The 22,368-nt window shown below is 43.9% G+C and overlaps 1 protein-coding gene across 4 annotated transcripts in view; it reads left to right on the top strand.

The window, feature by feature from the left end:
• The window catches only part of SLC25A26 (solute carrier family 25 member 26), a 116,737-nt gene extending 95,295 nt beyond the window's left edge, over nucleotides 1-21,442 (top strand). For 3 of the 4 annotated variants that reach the window (XM_081903266.1, XM_081903265.1, XM_081903264.1), the window contains 3 exons: nucleotides 7,688-7,752; nucleotides 9,435-9,508; nucleotides 18,896-21,442. In XM_081903266.1, coding sequence (XP_081759392.1) covers nucleotides 7,688-7,752; nucleotides 9,435-9,508; nucleotides 18,896-18,992 — 236 coding nt within the window. In that variant the 3' untranslated portion in view covers nucleotides 18,993-21,442. Of the gene's footprint in view, nucleotides 1-7,687; nucleotides 7,753-9,434; nucleotides 9,578-18,895 lie in introns of all 4 variants that reach the window. The other variant, XR_014165919.1, reaches the window with a different exon arrangement.
• The last annotated feature ends 926 nt before the right edge of the window (nucleotides 21,443-22,368 follow it).

Genomic DNA, 22,368 nt, shown 5'->3' with positions numbered 1-22,368 from the left:
GAAACCAGAGCAGCGCATGGAAACGCTGTTTACCTTCCCGCCAGAGCACTACCTATTTATCTACTTGCACTTTGAGGTGCTTTCAGACTGCTAGGTTGGCAGGAGCTGGGACCGAGCAATGGGAGCGCACCCTGTCGCAGGGATTTGAATCTCAACCTTCCGATCGGCAAGCCCTAGGCTTAATGGTTTAGACCACAGCGCCCCCTGCGCCCCTTTGTACTTGTTTATAGTCATATTAATATCAGTTCACTTGGTTCGTCTGGTTTTTTTGGGGGGGTCTTTGTATTGTGTCGTTTCCACTGGAGCAACTCCACTAGTGTTTGGAGGCATTTGAAAGTAGCTGAGAAACAGTTCCCAACATTTGTGTGTGTTTGTGTGGATGACATTTTTTGAGATTTTCTCCACAACCTCAAAAACTAGAGTAAATATATCTTGGGTCTGAGTTGCTTGGATGACCAGATGATGTATTCAGACACTATATACTTAATTGCACTTGGAATCATTAGCAGTAGTATTCATGTGCTTTCTTGTGTGGCATATAATTGCCTTGAAAGAACCATCCTCTGTAAATAGACATTGGTGTAGGGTCATAGCTCAGTGTGACATGTGGAGTGATGGCCTAGGGGTATTCTGGGCCCCTTCTGTGAATTTTCAGCTTTCATTGAAAGAAAAAGGTATTTAGTTCTGTTACTTGGAAAGATATAAGGAAAATTCTACAGGTAATGTTTTACCTGTTTGCTTTCCACATCCTGACAAGCACTAGGCATTTCACATTTGTTAAATAACATCAAATGTCACCAATATTTCAGGCAATAAAATTATGTTAAATGTAACCTCAAGCCCTGGCTTTCATTCTGATTTTGTTTCAAGGCTCCGCCATTATTTTCCGGCCTCAGAAGTGGGGAAAGGAACATTTTTAGCTGTCATTTTGCATTACGCCTGCCATTTTGAAACCAGACCACATGCTGAATATTCTGTAGCACTTTCCCAAGCCTATAGGATCAGCAAACAGTTTCAATATGATTTTTGTTTATAGTCTCCTTGCAAACCTGTGGATGATTGGATACCGTTCTGACCATTTTCCATTGACGCCACACTCCCCCAATATGCTTTCTCACTATAAATATCTGGCTAAGGACCTTTGAGATTTTGTAAGGGCTTCCCGGTACGTCTTGTGGAAAATGCTGTGTTACGTGCATGAAGTTGTGTAGATGTTACTTTCTTAAAGGTTAGCTGGGGGGGCAGGAATCACCTGTGCTCTCTGCCAGAATGCTGTGGCCCCAGCAGCTGTCCATGGATTCCAGGTGCTGGATCAGGCCATAGCCTGCCTGATTGGCACGTAAATCAGGACGTGTTTGGTGTGGGGTTGGCTTCTTTTAACGCCAAATGAGATATGCTGGCGATGGGGACTCAACCATCTCCCATGTTACCTTCTCAAGCCCCCACAAATTCAGGCACTATCCTAGCTGCAGTTCCAGAACTGGACCAATCTGAAGCCTGAAATGGTGGGGGGTGTGAGGGATTGCTTTAAGGTGGGAGAAGGGAGAGGCAGTGCTCTGTTCCTCTCTTGATGCAGAAACAGACCCCTTGCTTTATGTGACTCTCCTGCCCACGTCTAGCTTTGCCATACTCTAAATCTAGAATTTGTACCCATAGGCCCAGAGACAGTTCTCTCTTGACTTCCAGTGCAAGGGCTGTTGCGTTAATGTAAGAGTGAGAATCATGGTTGTGCAAAATGAAATCCAGCGCAACAGTTGCACTAGCAGAAGCTAGGTGTGCAACGGGACATAGCACACTGATGCACAATGAGCCACAAGAACGACCGCGGCTTCCTGCTCCTTCTTTTGCAAAGGCCATTCAGCTAGTGCGACTAGTACAATGTTGAGGGGACTTCAGCATTAGAGGTGCTTTGAATTCCTCCCTAACAGACTTGCTATGTCCCCCTCAGGATTAACTTGACCTGTTGGTTTCCTACTACTTACACAAGACAAAGAGGTGCTACCAAGCTGGGAGCATGGTATGACCTGGGTGGAAAGTCCTTTCTGGATTTGAAATGATGCCTTTCCAAATTACTTCCTGAAGCAGTTGGAATGTATATTAATGGTTGCTTAGCAACAAGCCAGATTCCCCACCTATCTCACTTTCATGTCCCCCTGGAGCAAAGTCCAGACTGTCCCAATCTTTTCATATGTTTTGGAAGACGGGGGTGGGGGCTCCTTTGTCTTGTTTTGTTTTGTTTTAGTTAGGTTAGATCCTTGTTGATTCCCTTTTCCCCTCTGACACATCCAGTTTCTTCAAACGCAACGTGTCTATAGCATTTGTGGAGAGGAAAAGTGCATACACCCGCACGCCAGTATAAAACCATACGTAAAGATTATGGTTTATAAGCATAAAGTAAGTCAAACCATTGCGTGAGAGTTATTTACATTTATCACCATGTTGCAGGTCCCTTGGAAGGAAAATAAAAGTTTATAAGCCCAAGCCGCTAGCCAATCCTTAATCACGGCTATGTTGCCAATACCACAAAGGCTGTATTCAGACACTATAACTGTCTGAGACTCCCTAGCTGCTCATGTTCTTTGCGTTACCACAAAATTTACTTAAAGCCTTTTAGAGGTCAGAGGAGAGAAAAAACATTAAACACGATAAACACAGCCTTCTGTTTTGAACTGTTGTGTTAACCAAGAAAAAATACTGGATCCTTTCCCCGCCCCCTAATCGTAATGTTGTCTACTTGGCAGAGGGAAAACAAACATTAGTGTTAAGTTAAATGACCAACACTATATTTTTGTTTAAATGCTTGCAAAATTGCAGTGGTGGTTGAAGTAAACTTTCTACGATGCTTTACAGCGCAGTGCTAACGTGTCTACTCAGAAGTGTGTCCCATAGAATTTAATGGGGCTTGCTCCCAGGTGAGTGGGGTTTCGATAGCAGCCTCAGCTGTTTGCAATGTATTTCATGGGGCCAGCTGATTATCTTTGCTCATGGGTCTAGGAATACAGCACATCTTTTCTAAAGCCATAAACTAAAAGACCTCAAATGTTGTAACTTTCTCTCTTCCCTGCTCTGCTTGTGAATGGTCAGCAGCAACTCATAGCTGCTGGTGAGAGACCTTTGTCTTATACAATAAGGGAATTGTTTTGTTTACTTGCTGAAGGAAGTCAGGATACTGTTAAATACTGTTTTCCCAGAGGGTTTTGTTTTGGTATTCTGTCCTTGGCATTAGGCAGCTCGACAGGTGGGGGTGATTGATCCAGTCCATCTTGGCATATCTTACAGTGCACAAGATCTATGGTGTTACTTTGATGCATTTGGAGAAATTACCCTGTTGTCTTCCCTGCTTCGTGCTGCCATCTGCCTTTATTAATCACGGGCATCTTTGTCGAGGCAGAAATGTATCGGAAGTGAAGACTGCGAACAGTACAATGCTAGCGAAGGCTTTTTTGTGCAATAAACCTGGACAGCTGCCTTGGTTTCCCTTTCTGATCTAATTAGCTCTGACAAGTTTACAGTGCTGCGTTTTGAGAGTCTCCTTGCCCATACAAGGTATAAAGGCAATGATGAAATCTTCTTTTAGAACTGACTCTTTACAGATGCCCAAGACGGTTCTTCCAAACCTAAATTGGTTAAATCATTGCAGATGAAATGCCCCATCCTGAGATTTCTTCCTTCTATTATGAGTTGAATCTTCCTTTTATAGACTAGCCATATCTGCTGACTAACTGATAGCATGTCTTAAGGATGCCATGCAGCTATTCTTATGGAATGTGAGCTTTCAGTCTGATCCACAACCAGTGCAGGTGGAGATATTGCTCTGCTCTCGTTCTAGGAATCTCAAAAGTGTGGGGGTGTCTCCAAGTGTGGGGTGTATCTCCTTTCAAGCTACACTGTGGCGTGGTGTCAGGTGTCCTGACAGAGTCTCCTCAGGAAGACAGACAGGTTACACATCAGATTTAGGAGCGGGGGGAGACCCTTCTTACCTAGAATTGTTGTTCCTTGGTTTTCTCCCCCCACCATATGTTTTTATTACAGTATTTTTTTTTCACGAGTAACAAAAGTACGTACATTCACTTTGAGACATTATTGTTATCGGCAATATGGGGTTGAGGCGGAAAGAGAAGTGTGGAGAGTAAGGGAGGAAATAGTAAAAAGGGGTGGGGAGACAGTAATCTTTCATTGTTTTACATTATATATGAGTGGATCTTTTGTGTCAGCAACACATGAGTAGCAGTGTTAGAAAATGGGATATGAAAGCTAGGAGTTAAATGGCACCTTAAACCTAGGTTACGGGCGCAACGATGGAATGTCTAGGTGGGCTTTTTCAATAAGAAGAATACAAAGCTGAAAACGAATGAACTAAAACATTATGTTCATTTTTTCACGTGCTCTAGTCCTTCCCCTGCCCACCCCCCTAATATTCTTAAGAGAGTCTTTTCTCCAGTCTTCAGAGAGTGGATGGAAGCGGGGAGGCAGAAAAAGGTCCTCCTTTCCTTCCACTCTGCAGCTTAAATCTGAGATCTTAGGCACAGTTCTGCGCCCAGAGCTCAGAAACTGCTTGCGCTAATGAAATTCCCTGTCGCAAAATGCGTCTAGAACAATGGGGTGGGTAAGTATTTTATTTTTGCTGGTGAAGTGAGAGACCGGAGGGCCCAGGGCATGGTTGGTTGTAGTTAATTGGTTGCAGTGTGATTTGTATGTTGATTCCAGATGGGTGGAATTTCCTTCAGATTATGGCAATCTGTTAATAATTAAGTATATGATACCTTTTGTTGATCTACCAAAGGCTCTCTTCATTTCTGTGCTCATTGGTGTTCTTTTGAGCTCACCTTTTGCTGCCATCTTGCCTCCGTTCACGTAGGGATCTGATGGAACCTCTGAAGTGCCAATCCACCCCTTTTGCTGCAGAATCTAGAATTAGCGCATCCTCTCCGATGTGCAGATGCCACTGCTCAGTATCCACAGTCCCTCAGGGGTGGAATCTGCTGTGCCAAGAGCCGAGGTGGTGCAGGCTGCAATTCTGCACTGTATGCGTAGCACAGCAAAACAATTGGGTCACTCCAGTGCATGGTTATAGCAACCCTTGGTGGTCCCACTGCTGCCATGTTCTGAAGTCAAAGCAAGGGGCAAAACAAAATACGCTGTTGTTTTACAATGCCACTTCCTCTGAAGTCATACATTGAGTGCAGTTGGAGGGAAATGCTGGTCTCTCTCTTCCCCATCCGCTAGCTAGTTAAATTACAATACTTGCATACTGTGATTCCTCCAGTTTCTGTTTATAACATGAAAACTAGGACCAGTACCCAACTAAGTAACTGTCCACTGGCCCTACACCACCCCCAAATCTGCACAGTGCAGGTTAGGGGAATCCCCAGAACATCTTTAGGGGGCATTCAGCTCAGCGGAGAGCAGATAATGTTTTGTTGTGCAAGGGGAAATTCTTGCACTGGCAGATTGTTCCCCTTAGCAGTACTTTGAATACAACCCCAGGAAGTGCTGCTTGTGGACTTCTTGTAAGTTCCCTGATCCTCTGATACACGTAAACTGGATTATCTGCAGCGTCATGGAAACCCAGGGTCTGAGCTTAGTTGACCATGTTCCATGCATGTTGGCTACATGAGCTGCATTTCGTTGCTCCATACAGTTTGTTTTACCTGTTTGAAGGTGGAAACTTGAGTGTATGAAGCTTGCAAGACCAGGAACCCTTCCAGGTTTGCTCAAAGCCTAGTTCGGGGGGGGGGGGGAATGCTTTTCAATCACTTCCAGATTTAAATATCTGTCTCCTGCCTACACTTTGGAAAAGAACAAGCTTTCTATATTCCATAAAACTGGGAGGAAAAGACAACTATTTATAGCTACTTCCCAAGACAATGCTCTGGGCTGGACCTTTTGGAACATGTACTCTGAACTTGGCTCTGAATTTTCTGCACACTCCTTAGAAAGGATCTCGATTTTTTAACCTCTCACTGCTTTTCTCCTCTATCCTTTTGTTCATTACCGCTCGCCCGTTTAATAGCTTGCGCTTTGGTACTGCACTGCCAGGGTGACAGAGCCAAGAATTCATCCCCTTGGTTCTGAACATCCTGGCATGCATTACATTACCTTTGGTTTGGGAGAGGTGGTGCTATTGCTGTGGGAGCAACAACCTACTTCTCTCGGCACTGTGTTGTTTCTTGCAGCCAGAAGCGTGATTTGTGTTCCTGGCATCATGCTACATGTTTTTTATGGGAAGGGCTCAGGACCGCAATACCTCAAGGGCCTCCTCTTTCCATATGAACTTACTCAGACCCTGAGATCATCTTCTGCAGCCCTTCTTCCTGTGCCTCCTCCATGAGTGGTCCAGAGGGTAGCAACACAAGAACAGGCCTTTTTTGTGGTGGCTCCCTTTATGTGGAATGCTCTCCCCAGGGAGGTTTGGCTGGCACCTTCATTATACATCTTTAGGCACAAGGCAAAAATGTTTCTAAGATGGGCTTGGTGTAATTTGTTCTCTGCCTCTCCACAGCTTCTGGGGTTAGCCTAGCTGTTTGGGTGGCTACAGTGGTTAAATCTCTGTCTCTGGTTGCCACAGGCTCTTCTCCTTTCCTAGCGTTTATGCCTCCTGTTTATGCTGTCCTGTGCCCCACCCAGAGGGGACCTGCCTCACTGCTGTTTTTCTTTCAACACATCCAGTTGTGTCAGGAGCAAAGCAGCAGTAAATCACACCGAGCACATTGGAGTTAACTCTTTATTATCAAACGCAGGATCTGCACAGAAGTGCCAGGCCTAATGAACACAGCAACTCATCTCCAGCAAGTCTTGACCCCATGAAGGAGTTGCTGAGACTGAAGGTCCCTGCCTCCCCACTAAGTCCCCTCCTCTCCAGGGGTTTTCCTAAGCAATCTGAGACTGTGCCTGCATGAAGCTAACTTCTCCACACTCTTCATGCCCCTGCTGGTTCTGGGGTGGGGAGCTTATGACAGCATGGTTTGCATGCAGAAAGATTTAATACTGTAATCTGCAGATCAGGTAGCAGGTGATGGAACAGCTTCTCCCCTGCCAGAAACCCTGGAGGGACACTGCCAGTCAGAGTAGACAGCGCTGGGATGGATGGACAGATTAGTAGAAAACAGCATCTGATGGGTTGTGGCCAACCAAGTTCTGCTCAGAGTAGACCCTCTGAAATTAATAGATCTAAGTTAATCATTCCCATTAATTCCAGTGATTCTACTCTGAGTAGGATTAACACGGGATTCAGCCACATGTTTTCAAGTGACAGCTCTAGAGTCCTGTCCCTGGGAGTACTGGGCAAGAATAAATTGAAATCAGAAATCAGCTTGAAGGAGAGCAGTGGTTGCACATGGTAACACTGATGTGATGGATGCTTTAGCTGAGATTCCTGCATTGCAGGGGGTTGGACTAGATGATCCTTGGGGTCCCTCCCAATGCTACAATTCTACGATTCTTTGTCAGCTCCAAAGAAATGAGTCTGAACAAAAGGCTTTTAAAATAAATGTGTTGCATTGATGACCCCACAATCCAACAAGACTCTGGCTTCAGACAACCTATGCCCAGATTCTGAAGTGAGAAACAAGCTGTAAGCATTAATAATGAAGTGGTTTTGGCAGAAGCTGTGGGAACTATGGGGCTGTGTAGCATGCATATTTAACAAACAAAGTCTTGCTTGTGTTCGGCATTTTTATATGCTCAGGTGGATTTGCAGCTGCAGTCACCACCCCTCTGGATGTAGCCAAGACAAGAATTATGCTGGCAAAGGTAAGAGCTCGGAGAACAGTGCGAGGCTGATTGACAGGTTTGCAGGTTAATAGCAGTGGGGGGTTTGCGTAGTAGCAACAAAATCGAACCCAGCACCTTCTAATGGTTTCTTTTCTTCCATTTTAAGTTTGGGGTCTCTGTCTCTCCAACTCTGATGCCCCTTTTTCTGGCCACCTCTCATTTCTTTTCCTACTCAGCTGCTGCTGCTGCTGCTGCTCCCCAAAGGGCTTCCCCAGTTGGTGCTTATTAACTGATCTATTAATTTAGATTTATAGGCTTGGCTCGTTCCTGTAACTCGGGGCTGGCAACTGCTTCCCCTAATCCCATTTATCCTTGAGTCAATACACCGAGGTGGACCAGTGTTATTCCTGTTTTTCAAGTGAGAAACAGAGACTGAGTGATGGTGGCTTGCCCAAAGCTGTGCTGCATTAGGCTGGGATTCAAGCCCAGATCTCTCCCAGGTCCTATCATGCCACTCTGCCCATCTGAGCCTGACACCTCTTTTTTTTAGACTGAATTGAGAAAAATAGCCTTAGCAGTGTGCTCCCACAGCACTTCATTCTAAGCACCAGGATCTTCCACTTCAACAAAGCAGAGACAAAGTGGATGTGTGCATTATTTGCTACTGTAATAAATGACTTCATCTGGAACCAGTGTGACATGCTGGTCTAGGCCCAAGGAGACCTGGGTTCAAATCAACAGTCAGATATGATGCTCAAGGACCAGTCAGCATCTCCTGGTCACAGGGTAAAATGGGGGGGGGGGAGAACCTGTCACGCGGAGGAAGGGAAAACTTAAACATGTTGCAGAGTTCTCAAAAAATAGACCAGAGGCAATTGTACTTCATCCAGCAGAGATTTACTGCTACTGAAGGCAAATGAGCATAATGGTCAAAATTCCAATACATACAGGATTGGCACAGTCCATTAAAAATCCAGTTGCAGCACTTACAATAAAATTTACAATACTTATAAGACGAAAGCTTCACACTACATACAGAACAGAACACCAGAACAAAGAGACAGAAAGAGAAAGTAAGCTCAGACTCCTTTTGGCCTTACTATTATAGTTAGCATGACCTTGACAGAAAGATAACAGAAACAGTTTAAATCAGCTGTACTCAACTTCTCAGAAGGAATAACCCAAAGAAGAACCTTCTGTCTGTTTCTGTCACATAGAAAGAAACCTTCCAGAACACTCCTGAATTAAGCAGAACAGGAAAGATCTCTACACATCAGATCAATACTTACTGTACTATGAACTGCAAACTGACAGAAACATGTACACCACCTACAGCTTTTTGGAGGGAAGGTGGGACACATAAATGAAAAAACAAAATAAACAAGCCAGTTTGGGAGTAGACCTTTGTCTTGGAAGAAGTACCTTGACTTGCAACTCTTAGATTCAGTCCTTCATGGATGTGTGGTGTGGAGAAGATGCCCACCCACCAAATGCAGTTGAAGAGGAATGACATAAAAAGGAAACCAGCAGTCATTCCATATCTATGGAGCACAGTGGTAGTTCATGCGCCTTGCATGCACAACTTCTCAATTTAAAGGGCTGCAAAAGACCTTTGCCTGAGACTTTGGAGTAGAGGTAGACGGTAGTGTGCAAGACATCCCAGTGGTCTAACCTGATATGAGGCAGCTTCAAATGTTTATCTGTGTGCTTCTTCTATACAGACCGGCTCCAGAACCGCAAGTGGAAATGTGCTGTCAGCTCTGCATCAAGTATGGAGGACCCAAGGGATTTCTGGGTAAGGATGGACTGGACACAGGGGAAATGTCTCAGCATGTAGCATTTGAAAATGCTGCCTGGGAAGAAGGTGGGTTTCACTTGTAACACTGGGGGCCTTTATATTTTTCTGCAGAAAGGCACCCCCCCTCTGTTTAATGTTTTCATCTGTGCTGCTTAGTGACAGATAAGTTGTAAGAGGAATGAGTGAAACTTAAATGAGTACTTTTCAAGCCAGGGAGGCAGCAGGCACAGCACTAGAGCAAAATGTGGGCAAACAAGAAAGATTCAGCTGTTTTTATTGTTCAACAACGTACACAAAGTAGTACTAATAATAAAGAATACTTGATGAGAAGTAGGGGAGGAAGGAAAACCCAACAGATCGACAGAACAAATATTATGTGGCCAGTATTTGTTTTGAAGAGGGTTACTTAAAAAATAAACAAATCAGTGTTTTGCAGTGGCCAAAAGGGTTTCCATGGAGTTGTGATCAGCAAAGCAGGGTATGGGTTCAAATTCTAGCTTGGATTAGTGAGTTTATATTTAATAGGTTTAGTATAATAACATACTACAGTGGCTCCATAATCTTTGCTTGTCATTTGCACCCTGTTTGTATATTTATATGTATTATGGTTTACTTGTAGGTTTAGTAGTTCAGGGGGTTAAAAGGAGAAGACCCTGAATAGCTTTTCTTTCCAGCTGCCTCCTTTCTTTCAATCAGTAATCACCCTCTGCTTTGCAAAACTCACTGAGTAATAACAGTCTTTTCTTTCTATCCTCTCTGCCAGAGAATAAGTAATGGGGTTGATATTAGGCTTCACTCTAAAAACAAATAGAAAGCTGGAAAAAAAGAAGGAAATGCTAATAATCATTCTGGAGCAGGCCTGCTTGTGAGCTTCTGTGGAGGCAAAGGTTTGTTGAATTAGAAGAACCTCAGAGATTATCAAGTAGACTCCTCTGGATGGAGCCATGTTGCTCTTACATTTCATTTAAAAAGAAGTCTAAGTTAGGGCCAAACTTCAATATAACATTAATTGCATCATCATCATCATCATCATCATCATCATCATTTATTGAATTTATATACCCGGAGGTCTCAGGGCGGTTCACATAAAAAGATCACAGTATATAAAATAAAAATAGAAGCAATAACCCAATAATATACCCCCAAATCCATATTTTAAAAGGGTATGGGATGTTGGTCAGGTCAACCAAAGGCCTGGTTAAAAAGGAACGTTTTTGCCTGGCACCTAAGGGTGTATAATGAAGGCGCCAGGCCTAGGGAGAGTATTCCACAGATAGGAAGCCACTGCAGAAAAGTCCTGTTCTTGTGTTGCCACCCTCTGGACCTCTTGAGGAGGCGGCACATGAAGGAGGGCCTCAGAAGATGATCTCCGGGTCCGGGTAGGTTCATAAGGAAAGAAGCAGTCCTTGAGGTATTGCGGTCTTGAGCCAATCACTCATTCATGCAATTAATGAGTACACACTTTGTTGTTGTGTCAACATGAGTTTTGGGGAAGGCTGAGCAGCCTTAGGACCATGGATGGTGGGGCACATCCTGCCATGGTCCTAAGAAAAACCACACCTCTGCAAGATTTTACACCTAAGCAGGAATAACTATCTGCAGAAATATAATATGAGGGACACTGGCTTGCTCGCAGTAGATGTGAAAAGGATCTAGTGGTCTTAGGGCACCACAAGCTTAACATGAGTCAACAGTGGGATGCAGCAGCAAAAAAAAAGACTAATGCTATTCTAGGCTGCATCAACAGAGGTATAATGTCCTTCAGGGACCTTTGGAAGTTGCTGGCATTGTCGAGGTGCGGCGGGCCACAGACCAGCCACCTGAGCAAAGATGCAGCATCCATAAATGCCTGGGACATTGCTCCATCTGAATTATATTCACTGCAAAATGCCATCCAATGAAACCACCTGACTTCATGGCTCTCTAGACTGGCTGTAGCACAGTAAATAAGGTTGTAAGAACAGTTACACACAGTTGCAGCTGGAAATTAAATTTCATTGATTAATTCTGTTGAAAGGCCCTAGACCTACAATCACCCTCCTCTCTCTCCCTCCCTCTCTCTCTGTATATAGATATATGTCTTCAGAATTTCTCTAAATTTGTATACTGAGGGGAAAAATATAGCTCTGATTAATCTCTAGGCAGGGATAAGTGGCAAGCTGGGGCAGCATCAAGAAAAGTCTTGGAAAGGGTGGGAAATAGGAAAGACCAGTTCTGCCAGGCCTGCTGCCAATTATAAATCTATTAATCAGAACAGTAAAAGTGTCAGGCTCTGTGCCTGTCTGAAACCAAGAATGACAAATGCCTTATCTTGCGGATTGACACCTTATTAAAACCAGAAGGGCGCATTGGGCTTCCTGTTGGCACCTTCACTGTGGGCCAGCAAATTAACATCCCGTCCTGTCAGGGGGGAGAGAAAGAGAACTAACAGCAGCAGATAGGTGTCTTGACAGTGATATAATAGGAGATTATAACAGGAGATCAGAGGGGCATAAAGCAGACATACACTTGCGCTGGTTTTCTTCTTCCAGATGAGAGGCTGCTCCCCTGTTTCGTGCACATTGGCACTTTTCTGTGTTGTGCTCTAGGCTGTCTGCATTCTGCGGAGTCAGAAATCCAGTGTGGCCTTTTGGTATCTGGAGAGTCTCTTCTTCCAGTTTTAGAGCACTCATGGTTTTGGATATCGGATTGAGAATGTATGGGTAGTATTTAGTTGTGAGGTTGCAACTTAGAGACAGGCTTCGAATTACATGTCCCTCAAAGCCTCGTGTAGCTTTAAAAAACAACAACCAACAACCATGGAATGCCATTTGCTGTGTTGCTGAGTTGTTGAAAACTGGAACTGAGTAGTGGACAGTGGAGTTCCCTATGGTATTGTGGACTTCGTTCACTTTAGCTGTTGGATGTAGGAGTTGCCCAGGGTTGGAGGCACTGGTTGAGAGGGATAGTTAAGCAACTAAAAAAAGGAAATGTTTGCTGGAGTCCAGTGTTGTAGGCTGCAATCGGTAGGTGCATTCTTACAGTGAGAGCCAGTGTGGTATAGTGGTTAAGAGTGGTGGACTCGTAATCTGGTGAACCGGGTTCACTTCCCCGCTCCTCCACATGCAGCTGCTGAGTGACCTTGGGCCAGTCACACTTCTCTGAAGTCTCTCAGCCTCACTCACTTCACAGAGTGTTTGTTGTGGGGGAGGAAGGGAAAAGGAGATTGTTAGCCGCTTTGAGACTCCTTAAGGTAGTGATAAAGTGGGACATCAAGTCCAAACTCTTCTTCTTTTCCTTCTTCTTGCAAAACTGCGTGCCCATCCACACAGTGGTCTACATGTGCTTGGAAGTTTCTTAAACTGCTTTCTCGACTCAGCCGGGTATTCAAAGAGACTTGCTCTTGGGAAATGCTGTTGGAGAAGTAGCCCCACGAAGACTCCCGTGGATCACATCTATAGTGTCAGCATCTGGCACTGAGATGCATCTTTTGACGCTTCCGTTTTGAGACTGGGGCACCCACCCAAACCAAGAAGTGTGACTCAAGCGTTTCTGTAGTGAGAGCATTGCCATTGAAGTCCTGGAGACAAGCATGAGAATGATTTTTAACCTATGATATGACATAAACCTGGGTGGGTGGATAAAGATCTGTCAACACATTTTAGTGTCTGAGGGAGCAACACCCAATCACCCAAACGCTGAGACTTTTAGACGTGTTTTCAGTAGGCCTTCTTTCCCAAGCGTGCTTGCTTTCAGGTGGAAGCCTTAATAGATTTTCAAGTCTGCCTCGGAATGAGGAGTGGGAAGTGGTCTCACGGAAAGCAATTTGCAAATGACAGTGGTCTGCTGCATCTCATATCAACAAGCAAAAAAACTTGCCATTAGGAAAATCTAGACGAGGCCTTAGTGTTAAGTTTGGGGGAGAAATTTGTCTGGTTTGTATTTTTGTGTGAACCTGCGTAATTTTTGTTTCCCAAAACAATGCAGAAATCAAAAGACAGTGACCTTGCGAAATTCACACATCTCCAAATTTTATGACCCAGTTCTCCAATTAAAATGTGTGCAAAAAAAAAAAGGATTGCATAGGTAAATGAAAATAAAATTCAAAGTTTATATTATAATAGAGGATCTTACTTGCAGAAATGAATGCATGAATGCATATATTAAAAGAAATTGGCACGGAAATACGTACTCACTTTCATGTGGAAAGAAAACTTCGCAAATTGATGTAAAAAATGAGCTTAGGGTTTGAAAAATGATTACCTGAGGGAGATTGAAAATGACCGATTTGTCCATCTCTGCTTGGAATTCAGGTGCCACCCCCTCTTAAAGTTATCCCTGTATGGAAGATGGTCATGGTTAACTGATGACGGAATGAAACCAGGGTCTGTCTTTGTGATTTTGACATTCAGTGAGGCATGCGGGTGGTTTAGTGTGTGGATAATGAAGTAATAATGTGCCATTCTTTTGTCAATGACGATCATCTTTCACAAGGAGTAGGTGCCTGTTCAATGAGATGGTCTTTCCCAATTAAACTGCCTCAGCCTCCAAGGAAGATGACAGCATTTCTACAGGGAACAATGGTGCTCTACCACAATATCTGCCCATGGAATGCTCTGTCGGTACTTGCCTTGTTACAAATTACTTGGCTTTAAAGCTGTAATTATGGTAATAGACCGAATTGCTGTCTAGTGAAACCATAAAACATTTCCATCTGCCTGCCGCAGCCCCGAAGCAAAGATCATTACCACAGACAAGTGCAAGTGCAGGAAGGAGGTGAACTGAGCTCTGCATCTGACTTAGCAGTGGAGGAGAGAGAAAACTCACCAATATCTATTCATGAGTTGGACCAGGTATCCAAAGACCCACAGAACTTACCAAGGGGCTTTGGTCTTTACAGACAAGTCTCATTGCTCGCTAAAACCTTTGTTGTAGGAAGAATTCTAATCCAACAGGGATGTGTAATTTTCCTTGCTGAAAGGCTATTGGAAGAATTTAATCAGGTTAGAAAATCCAGGCTGATTATTATTATTTTTTATTGAAGCGGGGAGAGCTGCGGTAACATTTGGCCTAAGTCTAGTGAGCAGACGTTTTCTGCTAGGATTATGAGAACCTGGTTTCTTTAAAGGAACATGTTGAAGGCGTACAGTTGGGAAGAGGTAAAGATTACATATGTAATGGGGCAGTGAATGGCCTGTGCATAGGATTACTGGAGCAGCCTGGAGGCATAAAAAAACTATCCCCATAGAGAATTATATCCTCTTTCAGAAGTGCTGAAATCCAGACCTACCCATCACCGTTTTCCCAAGTTGAATTTGCCTTCCATGAGCAGAAAACCTGAGGCCAATGGGCAGTTGATTGGGAGATGGAGGACTTACACATGACCATGTTTCTTCCTGTTGGTGGAACAGCCTCACACTACAGAATTTGCTGCAGGAACTCAAGTCAGGAGATTTGGGGTGCACCCAAAGCTGTCTGTAACACAAACTGAACAGACTTCTGCTGCTGCAACAGAGCTTCTTTCCCCCTGCCCCCTGCAGCCCCCCTTGACTCTTAAATAAATCTGCTTGGGGGTTGGGTGTCCAGTGTGGATTTTTGGAGAGTGCCGGACTGCAGTAGAGAAGAAGAAGAGTTTGGATTTGATATCCCACCTTTCACTCCCCTTAAGGAGTCTCAAAACGGCTAACATTCTCCTTTCCCTTCCTCCCCCACAACAAACACTCTGTGAGGTGAGTGGGGCTGAGAGATTTCATAGAAGCGTGACTGGCCCAAGGTCACCCAGCAGCTGCATGTGGAGGAGCGGAGACGCGAACCCAGTTCACCAAATTACAAATCCTTAACCACTACACCACACTGGAGTAGGAGAGGAGAGGAATGTTGGTTTTTCCTTGTGCAACATTGTTTTATGCCTGAGTAAATTGGGTATTTGTTTTTTTAAAAACCTACATAGCCATACAGAGGGTTTGTGATGGTGGGAAGGTTGTTTCAAGAGTTTTTGGATGTATCAAAGTAATCCCATATCCTCCTGTGACCCCAGGGCACAACAGAACGGTATAGCAAGCACAAGAACATGTGAGGAGCTTTGCTAAGTTTGACAATTGGCCCATCAAGTCCAGCACGCTGCTTCTCACAGTGGCCAACCAAATCCCTCTAGAAAGCTCTCACGCAGGCCATGAAGGCAACATCCCTTTTCCATTGTTGCCACCTAGAAGCTAGTAATTCTAGGTGTGCTGCCTCTGAACCTGCTTGTTCCCTGGAGCAGCTATGACTCATATCTATTGACAGTTCTATCCTCCATGAATTTGCCTAATCTCCCTTAAAGCCGTCTAAGCCAACAGCCCCCACTGTCAACAGCCCCCACTGTTATCTTGTGGGAACAAAGTCTCTGCCTCCCTTGTTTGATGTGTATGGAAGCACTTCCTTTTGTCTGTGTTGTATCTCCTGTCCATCAGTGTCCCTGGATTACCTGAACTTCCTTATCCAGGGGACCAGAAAAAAACTCCCAGCTCCATCCACTTTCTCCACACCAGAACCCAAGTAGCATAGGACAGACTTGAGTGGGCTAGGACAGATTTCAAATCCTCACGAAACCACGAAGCTCGTTTAGGACATCTTTGAACCAGACTCACTCTCTCTCAGCTTCACCCACCTCACAGAGTTGGAAAGAAGAAGAAGAAGAAGAAGAAGAAGAAGAAGAAGAAGAAGAAGAAGAAGAAGAAGAATAGTAGTAGTAGTAGTAGTAGTAGTTTGGATTTGATATAACCACTATAACACACTAACTCTCTCCAAGGGCCTTATGTATGCATCATGGCCTCTTCTTCCTCCCCTCTTCCTTCCAGCCACCTTTATCCTGCACTGAAAGACCTTGAATCCAGCAGCCTTTCCTGATGGGAAGAGGTCTCCAGCCCACTGCTCTCTTCCAGGGTTGCTTCCCGATTAGTTTATTGCAGAATCAGTGCTACGCTAACAAAGAAATCTACGCGATGTCATCATTATAATAGTATTGTCATCATACAATTCTAATTTACTTTTATTGCTACATAAGTAATAGCAATATTCTTACAAATGCTAGTCTTATTTATTTGCTGACATTTAATCCACATTTCCTCTTCGCTCTGCAATATCGTTTCTGAAATGGATTTCAATGTTTAAGCTGTGCGGTCAAAGCGAGGTCAAGGATGGCTGATTGCTCTTTAAGGCGCTGGGAATGCAGGTCTTGCACCTGCTACATTTCCTTACAACATATGTAAAGGAATGAATGCCACTGAACATGTACAGAGTGTACAAATTTATTATTATTATTATTATTATTATTATTATTATTATTATTACTATTATTATTATTATTATTATTATTAATTTATTATTATTTTGTGTCATTGTGTCCTTGCTGAACAGCACCTGGCACTTGCAGAAAGACAGATTGTCTTTGTTGGTGAGAGAGAAACTTGAACCCCCAGCACCTCTCATGTAGAAACTTAGTCACCCTGCATAATCAGTTATTGAATTCATGCATTTTTTAGGAGAATGCGTAGACACACCCATCCTCCGCATTTAAATTCGCCACATACAGCAAAGCTTTTAAAAGCCAGGAAGCACCTGCTGCTTATTGCCCAGCAGGTTTTGAACAGATACTCATTCAATCCCTCATAAACCAGAATGGAAAGAATTAATTATTTCAGCCAAAGAGGACTTTTCATTTGAGCCAGGATCCACCACTGGAGCTTAACGTGAGAATCTATTTTTAGTGCCGCCGGCTCATTCCAGGAAATATATTGCTGATCATATAAAGGATTGCCTTACGTCACTCCGTGGGTCACAACCAGCCAACATGTGCTTGGAATTAGGGAGAACCTCTTTCTTATGTCGAAGGGGTAGGGTGTGAGCCAGTGTTATATAGCCTGACAGATCCCCACACTTTTTTTGCATTTTTGGTGTTCTCGTTGGCAAATTGTTAATTCACAGGAAAGCTGGACCCAAATGAACTGGGCTAGAAGCAAACAGCCCCATTGTGTGGGAGTGACAAATCGCTTCTTGACTGCCAGGTTGAATTTCTCCATTCCTCTACAGGAAAGGACTGTAGCCTCCTAGTCCACAATGCTGCCACCTGCCCTTTGAACGAAGCCTTTACTAATGGCAGAGCTGTACCTTTTAAATACCTCAGTACCCTTTGTATGGGTTTCCAGACTGGCAGCTGCGTTAGTTTTGTGCACCACCACCACCAACAGAGCCCCGTGGCACCTTAAAGACTGACAGATTTATTATGGCATAAACCTTCCTGGATTGGGGCACTTCAGCAGATGCAGATTCTTGGGTGGCAGATATATCTGGACGGGCGTAAAGGTGGCGGAGAGAGATGTGAAAGTTGGGAGCAAAATAGCAATGAAATGCAAGAAGTCAAGTCTGTTGCTATTTACCTGTTTAAAGTGTTTACAATATGCGCTTTGCCTGAAGAATGCGGGCCAAAAATGTGCACAGTCCCAATGAGAAAGTAAACAACAGCAAATACAAATTTCAGTTATGTATAAAACCACTAGTGGTGACAAAATAAAATAAAATAAATCAATTATGCGTTGGTTGTGGTTTTAGGTGGCAACTATGATTCGCCAGATGACCTCCGCAACCCGAGTCGGTCACGACTGGACCTAATGGTCAGGGGTCCCTTTACCTTTACCTATTGGTGACTTGGGGTACCCTTTCTCTTTCCCTTCTAGATTTGTTCAGTAGCAGATTGTCCCCAGATCTGGCCTTCCTTCACTGCGTTCCTACTTTGTCGAGTTGGGTACCGTAGTCTAAGAAACGCCTGATGGAAATCCTTAAGTTGTGAAGCTACATTCAACAGATCGGTGCTGGATTTACGTATAAGCTAAACAAGCTGTAGCTTAGGGCCCCACTCTTTTGGGGGCCCCCAACATTTTTTAAAGGAAAAATAAACACTGGGTGTACATTTCCAAAATACTGTATAAGATAAAAAACAAATAAAATAAAACCTACATACAGCAACAGTGTTTTGTGTTGTGTAGGCTCCTATGATGTAAGTAATGGGCCCTGCCTGCTAGCCTGCTCCCTGAAATATCACTGGTTTGCTCATTTCTCTATATAGGGTGCCTACATTCTGCATGGACTGGTTGCAGGGCAACATGTGCAAATGGCTTTAGATACCTATTAGGTTCATAAATTACCATATAGCATATATTCAACACAAAAACCAGTGCCAATTTGTTGTTGGCAAAGGACAGCTGGACATATAAAGGGCCCCATTACCTTCAGGAGCTTAGGGCCTCATCAAACCTAAATCCAAACATATGTGGTTGTATGCATCTTGATAAGAGACTTAAAATAATCTTTGCTTCTCTCTCTCTCTCTCTCTCTCTCTCTCTCTCTCTCTCTCTCTCTCTCTCTCAGGTTGTTTGCAGGCGTTGTCCCTCGAATATCTGCCATCAGTCTTGGAGGCTTTATCTTCCTGGGGATGTATGACAAGATACGCCGTTTGCTCTTGTGAATTGGCTCTGGGACTCAAAAAGGAACAGCTGAGGAGCTGCTCCCTCCCCCCTTCTCCTAAGGAAAAAAAATGCACATTTGTGAAGTTATTCATTTGCCTTCCCACAAGTTTATCTCCCCGCAGGCCCTGGGTCCTGCCTCCTGTGGCTCAGCAGCTGTTCAACAGCCTGGACTCTATTCTCACTATTATTTAAAAAAAGAAAGAAAGAAAAGAAAACCCTTAATTCCGTTTCCCTAGTATAAAATGTCCCTGTATGGAAACCCCTGTTCGAGTGGTGAGCTCATTGGAAGGAGCATGCCAAGAAAGGCAACTTTGGGGGGCAAACGACTCGTTTTATGGGCTCCAGCCTTGTGCCTGAAAGGCATTATTATTAGAACTCATTTAGGGAAAATGATGTGCAAATGAGAAGAACATGGCCTGCACGGCATGGAAGGAATAAAAGGAGCACTCATTTGTTTTGTAAGACCGGCATTACAGCATTTACGTTACCCCAGGCCTGCCATGCTCCAGAGGACAGAAGAAAAGAGGACAGGCGCAGGGATTTCTTTCCTTAAGTGTGTGTGTGTGTGTGTGGTTTGAACCCCATTTGGAAAGTTTAGACCACTGTTCCTACCTGCAGGTGCATAGCAAGCATTCTTGCTTGGATAAGCAAGGCTGCCTTTTTTAATTAGACTCAGATTTCTCCAGTAAAAGTACAATGTTGTATTATTTTACTGTCTAACAAGGTTGCCTATGAAAATGAAACAATGCTCTTGGTTTTTCTACCCGCCTCCCACCTCACAAGCAGCACAGTCTTGCAGAACGCGAAGAAGGGGAGGGGGATGACCAACAAAAAGGGGGGGGGGCGATGGGTAAGGGTGCCGTTTACAGCCTCTTGTATTTGAGGAATAGTGCAGCAAGCAAAGCAAGAATTGGTGGGCCTGTCCTGGAGGGAGTGATGGGTTGCAGTCTGTGCCTCCGGTCCTCAGGGTAGCATAGTGATTTGGGCTTCTGATTTTTGTACGCTGCCTGGTAACCACCTGTAAGCGCAGCTTGCGAAGCTGCTTACAAAAGAAAGCTGGGTGCAAAGTTTGCTACTTGCATGTCTCCGATGCCGTCCCTGAGAGATGCTGTCCGCTTTGCAGCTTAAGGCTACACTCAGATGTAAATATACTGGGCGGGATTCACCCAATGAACCCTGCCAAACAGACGACATGTGCAAAGGACTTCTAACTGCCCAAAGGGGCTTTCTCCCCTCTGTGATGGGTGTCCGTGTGTCAGGAGAACTGCATGCTGGGGGATCGTGCCCAGGGCCGGATTTAGGTTTGATGAGGCCCTAAGCTACTGAAGGTAATGGGGCCCTTTATATGTCCAGCTGTCCTTTGTCAACAACAAATGGTCACTGTTTTTTGTCTTGAATATATGCTACATGGTAATTTATGGACCTAACAGGTATCTAAAGCCATTTGTACATGTTGCCCTGCAACCAGTCCATGCAGAATGTAGGCACCCTATATATAGAAATTATCAAACCAGTAATATTTTAGGGAGCAGGCTATCAGGCAGGGCCCATTACTTACATCATAGGAGCCTACACAACACAAAACACTGTTGCTGTGTGTAGGTTTTATTTTATTTGTTTTTCATCTTATATTTTTTTCTTTAATTTTTTTTGGGACCCTCAAGAGAGTGGGGCCCTAAGCTATAGCTTGCTTAGCTTATATGTAAATCCAGCACTATCGTACTTGGCAATTGAAATGCTTGCTTGGGCAGAACATTCGTCAGTGTCTCATTGAATTCTAGCCACTTACGGAAAAGCAAACAGAAATAACGCAGATTAAAGGGCAAAATGTTCACCAGGTCTTTAAAGTTTAATATTTAAACAGTCTTGGCAGTGAATTGAAAGAAGCCATTGAAGAATAATTTTTGTCACCTGCCCTTATCACAAAGCAATGATCTAGATAACGTTTGTGGCATGTTCTACCCAGGCAGGAGATAATCCAAAGTTCCAGAGTTCCTGGGAAACACACCATTCTCCCACATAATATAGATGCTTAAGTTGGAGACATAACTACTAATTAAATTTTCTTGTAGACACAATGTTGTGCCAATAATCTTGCTCAGCAAAGCAGGATCAGATTTTCAGATGGAACGTTCAAGAACTGCTTTGTTGGCTCGGAGTAAAAGCTTGTCTATTCCAGCATTCCAACAGCTCTCTCTCTGTATCTCCTGGAAAACATCCTATTTTGTTCTCATTGTCTGATGCTTGGATTTACGCTGCCTCTCAAACATGGAGGTACTAGTCAGCTCTCATGGGCAATAGCCATAGAACTCTTCTTCAGTGCCATGTAATTTTTAGAACCCTGTGAATTAAGCCATGTTGTCAACTCCCCCCCCCAAATTATGTCCATTACAAATATGTTAAGTGAGCTTGTGTTGCATCACAGTGATATCTACTGAGGGTTCAAGCATGCCTGAGAAGTCCAGAGTTCTTTTTTGTCCAATTTGCTTCATGGCTGCTAGTTATTTTCAATCAAGCATTTCCTGTTCCTAGTTGGGTATGTGCTTTGTATGTCCTTTGTATCAACACAAGCCTGAGATGAGTTTGCTTTGCTTTCTCTTGCTTTGCCACTACTGCTTGAAATGTGTTGCGTGTGTGCCTGCAAATTCTCCTTTTGCTCATAGTTCATATTTTCACAAACCTTCATCTTGAGACATCCCCTCATTCTATAGCAGTTCTTCTGCAAAACAAAACAAAACAAAACAAAACAAAACAAAACAAAGCCAATAATTTAGCAGTTTATTTCAAATGTATTCCCATATATTGTGAGGGTGTTAGAACAATGCTTCTGATAGCTCTTCATAGCAAGTGAACTTTCAGCCCAGTTTAAGAGGTAACATGTCATGGTTTGGGAGCAAACATAGGCTTTGTAGGAAGGCTTAGAATAAGTGTTGGATCTTTCATGGAAGAGGGTGAAGGGGAGCTCCAAGCTGGGAGCAAACTGGTGAAGAAGATACAGTGGAACCTCAGTTGTTGAACATAATTTGTTCCGGAAGACAGTTCAACTTCTGAAACCTTTGACAACCGAGGCGCAATGGGTGGTTGGCAATGTCAATGGAGAAACGATCCTAGGAAGCCATTCGACTTCCGAGGCACGTTCAAAAACAGAAGCATTCACTTCCGGGTTTTTGGCATTCGGCTTCCGAATCGTTCGGCTTCCAAGACGCTCGAAAATTGAGATTCCACTTCATAGGGTGAGAGAGACTGAGAGAAAGCTGAGTAGGTCATGCCATATAACACTATTGATGGTGGCAATACGGCACACTGCCAAATCCCCCAGTCGCTTTTGCCCATAAGATTGGCCCATGGTGACAGAGAGAGGTGTTAGTAAAACCA

The sequence above is a fragment of the Podarcis melisellensis genome (assembly GCF_964234715.1).
Source record: "Podarcis melisellensis genome assembly, chromosome: 2".
Taxonomy (NCBI): domain Eukaryota; kingdom Metazoa; phylum Chordata; class Lepidosauria; order Squamata; family Lacertidae; genus Podarcis; species Podarcis melisellensis.
This window is presented reverse-complemented; position numbering and strand designations above follow the sequence as displayed.